Here is a 6,373-nt window from a genome sequence, read left to right on the forward strand (position 1 = left end):
TCTGTCAAAAGCTTGTTGGATACTCTTTGGAAACATCGAGAAAGATCCAAACGCCGTTACTCGGCAGTTTCTGTCTGGAGATTGATTCCTAATACAACGTGTGTCCCATTATATCGACATCTCTATAGTACAATTCTATGTGATTTCTAGGGAGAACAATACAACCGATTCACACCTTCGTCTGGCAAAACGTTTATCCCGTGACCGTGGCTACGTTCGGCGACCAGTTGTCACCTCGAAACCACTTTCGCTTTCACAAATGTCAAACAATTACAAATGACAATTGCTTAATTACCGTTATGATAAAATCTAGGCTAAAGCATTAGAAGGCTTCCTCAAAACTGCAAAGGGAAGGCTCCGGTTTTCCTTTCATCTCCGACATGTACATTATTTAGTTACTATTCTCTGCTTATTTCATACGAATTTCATCGTCTACAGCCTACTTGATCTATTATATGTGTAACTTAAAATCATTGGAATAATTATTCTTGCATTAACATTAATGTACGTGCCAAATAATACGTGCAGTACACCTTCATACGTGTTGAAGTGGTTACCACTTCTAAGAAAACTCTACATCTGGTCCTTTCTAGTTTTCTCAAGCACTGAAGCCATCGACAGCGTGTAGACAAAAGACTGCGACGAAGTCAGGCCATAAACAGTAGACAGGCGACGTTGGCTTCGGGGTTTTTCAGTTATTAGGTAACACAGCTAGCGTGCGGATCTGGACCAGCTCAAATTGTATTTTTACTTATTACACTTCTATTTAAATATATTTTCTACCTTACAATTTATCCACGTGTTTTCTCTGTTTACACACCGAATAACCTCAACATATAGTATAATGTTATACCGTATTACATTATATAGAGTAACGTTATAACGCATGACGTTCCGCAGAATAACGTTATAACATATTTCGTTATACAGTATAACTTTATAACGTATTACGTTATAAAGAATAACGTAATAACGTATTACGTTATATAGTATAACGTTATAACGTATTATGTTATATAGTATAACGTTATAACGTATTACGTTATATAGTAGAACGTAATAACGTATTACGTTATATAGAATAACGTAATAACGTAGTACGTTATATAGTATAACGTAATAACGTATTACGTAGTATAGTATAACGTTATAACGTATTACGTTAGGTAGTATAATTTTATAACGTATTATGTTATATAGTATAACGTTACACCGTATTACGTTATACAGAATAACGTTATAACTTATGACATTACTTAGAATTAAGTTATAACGTATTACGTTATATAGTATAACGTGATAACTTATTACGCTATATAGTATAATTTTATAACGTATTACGTTACACAGAACAACGTAATAACGTATTACGTTATATGGTATAACGTTATGACGTATTACGTTACATAGTATATCATTATATGAAATAACGTTATAACGTGTTACGTTATATAGTATAATTTTATAACGTACTACGTTAAGTAGTAAATCATTATAACGTATTACGTTATATGGTATAACGTTATGACGTATTACGTTACATAGAATAACGTTATAACGTGTTACGTTATATAGTATAATTTTATAACGTATTATGTTATATAGTATAACGTTATAACGTATTACGTTATATAGTATAAATTTATGACGTATTACATTAGATAGTATAACGTTATAACGTGTTACGTTATATAGTATAATTTTATAACGTATTATGTTATATAGTATAACATTATAACGTATTACGGTATATAGTATAACGTTATAACGTATTACGTTATACAGAATAACGTTATAACTTATGACATTACTTAGAATTAAGTTATAACGTATTACGTTATATAGTATAACGTGATAACTTATTACGCTATATAGTATAATTTTATAACGTATTACGTTACACAGAACAACGTAATAACGTATTACGTTATATGGTATAACGTTATGACGTATTACGTTACATAGTATATCATTATATGAAATAATGTTATAACGTATTACGTTTTATAGTATAAAGTTATAACGTATTACGTTATATAGTGTAACGTTATAACGTATGACGTTCCACAGAATAACGTTATAACGTATTACGACATATGGTATAAGGTTATAACGTATTACCTCTTAGAGAATAACGTTCTAACGCATTACGTTATATAGTATAACGTTATACCGTATTACATTATGTAGTGTAACGTTATAACGTATGACGTTCCACAGAATAACGTTATAACGTCTTACGATATACGGTATAACGTTATAACGTATTGCATTTTATAGAATAACGTTATAACGTATTACATTATATGGTACAACGTTATAACGTATGACGTTCCGCAGAATAACGTTATAAAGTATTGCGTTATACAGTGTAACGTTATAACGTATGACATTTCACAGAATAACGTTATAACGTATTACGTTTTATAGAATAACGTTATAACGTATTACGTTAGGTAGTATAACATTATAACGTATTACGGTATATAGTATAACGTTATAACGTATTACGTTAGGTAGTATAACATTAGAACGTATTACGTTATATAGAATAACGTTATAACGTATTACATTATATAGTATAACGTTATTAGGTATTACGTTAGGTTGTATAACATTATAAAGTATTACGTTATATATTATAACATTATAACGTATTACGTTATGTAGTATAACGTAATAACGTATTACATTATATAGTGTACCGTTATAACGTACGGTGTTACATAGAATAACGTTATAACGTATTACGTTATATAGTATAACGTAATAAAGTATTACGTTATATAGTATAACGTTATAACGTATTACGTTATATAGTATAACGTTATAACGTATTACATTGTATAGTATAACGTTATAACGTATTACGATATATACAATAACGTTATATGCTTCAACTTTATGACGTATTACGTTTTATAGTATAAGGTTATAACGTATTACCTTATATAGTATAACGTAATAACGTTCTACCTTATATAGTGTAACGTTATACCGTATTACGTTATATAGTGTAACGTTATAACGTATTACGTTTTATAGAATAACGTTATAACGTATTAGATTAGGTAGTGTAACGTTACAAGGTGTTACGTTATATAGTATAATTTCATAACGTATTACGTTATATAGTATAACGAAATAACGTATAATTTTATAAAAAATATAATATAATAATATTTTATATAAAAGTATAAATTTATGACGTATTACATTAGATAGTATAACGTTATAACGTGTTACGTTATATAGTATAATTTTATAACGTATTATGTTATATAGTATAACATTATAACGTATTACGGTATATAGTATAACGTTATAACGTATTACGTTAGGTAGTATAACATTAGAACGTATTACGTTATATAGAATAACGTTATAACGTATTACATTATATAGTATAACTTTATTAGGTATTACGTTAGGTAGTATAACATTATAAAGTAATATGTTATATATTATAACATTATAACGTATTACGTTATGTATTATAACGTTATATAGTATAACGTAATAACGTATTACATTATATAGTGTAACGTTATAACGTATGACGTTCCGCAGAATAACGTTATAAAGTATTGCGTTATACAGTGTAACGTTATGACGTATGACATTTCACAGAATAACGTTATAACGTATTACGTTAGGTAGTATAACATTAGAACGTATTACGTTATATAGAATAACGTTATAATGTATTACATTATATAGTATAACGTTATTAGGTATTACGTTAGGTAGTATAACATTATAAAGTATTACGTTATATATTATAACATTATAACGTATTACGTTATGTAGTATAACGTTATATAGTATAACGTAATAACGTATTACATTATATAGTGTAACGTTATAACGTATGGCGTTACATAGAATGACGTTATAACGTATTACGTTGTATAGTATAACGTAATAAAGTATTACGTTATATAGTATAACGTTATAACGTATTACGTTATATAGTATAACGTTATAACGTATTGCGTTAGGTAGTTTGGACGAAAAACTTACATCCGGCGGAAGCGTTGCCGCACCGGAAACGATCTCTCTCACGCTGCTGAAATCGCAATTTGGCACCATTGGATGCTTCGCAAGACCAACTAAAACTGGAGGGACCAATGGTGTATGCGTAATTCTGTATTTTTCTGCGGGACTGATTAACGTTTCTAACTCGAAATTTCGCATTATGTACACAGCTGCACTGCAACTTATTGCCGTATTCATCATTCCGAACGCATAACCGTGGAATAATGGCAAGAAAACTAGTATTCGGTCTCCACGTCGAATATCCATTGATTCTGGGGCACTTCGATTAAGAACAAAATGCAATTGAATCGAATATTTATAATTTCAACTAGAATGATAAGAGTTAAGAAGCACAACAATAGAGAAAATATTATATAGTTGATTTGAATAAAGAATGGTTTGTTAATCATATAAAACGAATAATATATATTTAAATTTAACATAAATGAAAAATAAATCTCGAAATATATGTGTGGTCTTAGATCAACCGGATACATTGTGTATATTAATTTAATATATTTACCTTAGAGTTTGGATGAAAAGTAACAAATTTCGATGAGACAACATTACTCCTTTTGGAAGGCCTGTTGTACCGCTAGAACATAAAATAGCTGCCATTCTTTTCCTGTTATGATCTATCTGCACCGGTGAATACGCATAGAGATCCGTGATACTTTGATATTTTTCCAAAACCTTTTCTCAGGTTATTATATTTCCATCAAGAGGTTTATCATCCAATTTGATTAATTTCATATTCCAGCTTACAGTAGATGCAATTTTCGCCAAAATGTTTTCAATGCGTCGCGATACAAACAACACCCGTGGCTGATAAATTTCCAGCATGTGCGTAAATTCTCCTACGTAAAAAATTGCATTAGATATGATTAAATAACGCATATGCTGCATCGCGTAACTAAACCACTCCGCGTAACAAGGTGACAGTTTTACAAAAGATCTAGAAATATTCGAAAAGCCTTACAAAAGCTTTTTCCGATATCCGTCTCCGCAAGGAGAGGCTGAAACAACTTTCTTTGAAATAACATATTTTTCGTAGAATGTTTACTCTGAGAAGATATTCGGAGTAGTTAAATACAATTTAATCGTATACGATTAAAAATTAGTATTGTTTGTATCTCTAAAAGGTGACGGAATAACGCATATTGAGAATATAAGTGATTATTAATTTCCGCATCTATATACACAATATTTAACAATTTAATATTAGCAATTATTGTTTACACTACATTATAAAACTTGGTGTTAGAGTAAGTACTGTTTCTAGACTTTTATTGTTAATTCTGCAAATGTAATGTAAATAAATTTAGTCTTTAATTAAAGTATCTAATTTATGATCTCTGTTTCTAGTAGTTGTAAAATTCTATAATAAACTCGAGGCAAATAATAAAGTCGAGGCTCGATTTCATTAACTTATATATGGCATAATCAGTGGAGTTATCAGAAACATGCAAGTTTCCAAAAAAGAAGAGCAAATTTTTCTTTCCACTTTTTACGTTCTGCCTTCGTTAAATTTTTATAATATTAAACACGCACGTACTTTTAATTAAATTAATTTCTTTGTTATTATAAAATAATTCGTAAAAGCTGCTTGGAGAATATCTTACTTTCTGTATATGCTGGATTCAACGGTGCAAATGTAGCTCCGATAAATAACGTGCTACATATCGATACCACGTAATGTGGATGGTTTTCAGCTGCAACGGAGATTCTGTCTTCCACCTTGATTCCATAATTTCTCAAAGCAACAGATAATATTGTGCTTTTTTCGAGAATATCCTTGCATGTGTAGTGTTTACCAGTTTGAATATCTACCTGATATAGTAACATGCAAGTATTACAATATAAAACATAGTAATCAAAATGAATCATTTGTATTGTCGTTTCTTGCTCTTTTTATATAAAAAAATCTATCTTGTTTAAATTGAGACTGTTGATTACTCTGACAATGTACATGCTAATACAGCCATCTGTAATCGCAATATGCGGGTCGCTTATCTAGAACGAAACGTACCAGGTCGTTAATTGTTCGTTGCAACGGTAGTGTCAAGTATTCCATCCGTAAGAAAAGCTTATTTTCTGACGAAAATTAGAAGGACTGTAATGTCTAATTCAAAATCAGTACAATCACGAGTCTACCTCAGCTTTTTAACTTTTAATAAAATCTCTAATATGGACGTCAGGAAATGATAAAACGAATGACCTGCGACTGATTTGCTTCACTGCATCTTATATCAATTTATATTTTGTCTCGTTTATATTCTGCGGCAATCGTTCTTGTTTCTCACAGCTCAGCCATTCTGTAACGATGAACCGTTGT

General features: G+C 29.9%; 1 protein-coding gene across 1 annotated transcript; it reads right to left on the reverse strand.

The window, feature by feature from the left end:
* Positions 1-4,737: 4,737 nt before the first annotated feature.
* LOC117241414 (luciferin 4-monooxygenase-like) lies at positions 4,738-5,933 on the reverse strand. The gene is made up of 2 exons (XM_033507348.1): positions 5,661-5,933; positions 4,738-4,895 (listed from the first exon to the last, which is right to left on the reverse strand). Exons 1-2 carry the CDS (start codon positions 5,923-5,925, stop codon positions 4,738-4,740), a joined length of 423 nt encoding a protein of 140 aa, XP_033363239.1. The 5' UTR covers positions 5,926-5,933.
* Positions 5,934-6,373: the final 440 nt, after the last annotated feature.

The sequence above is a fragment of the Bombus vosnesenskii genome, unplaced genomic scaffold (assembly GCF_011952255.1).
Source record: "Bombus vosnesenskii isolate JDL3184/JDL3185 unplaced genomic scaffold, Bvos_JDL3184-5_v1.1 scf7180000015821, whole genome shotgun sequence".
NCBI classification, from domain to species: domain Eukaryota; kingdom Metazoa; phylum Arthropoda; class Insecta; order Hymenoptera; family Apidae; genus Bombus; species Bombus vosnesenskii.

Coding starts and splice junctions, on each gene's coding strand:
- LOC117241414 (XM_033507348.1), bottom strand. CDS start 5,925: ATGATTCATTTTGATTACTATGTTTTATATTGTAATACTTGCATGTTA. Junction 4,896..5,660: donor GAATCCAGCATATACAGAAA/GTAAGATATTCT, acceptor TTTTTTACGTAG/GAGAATTTACGCACATGCTG.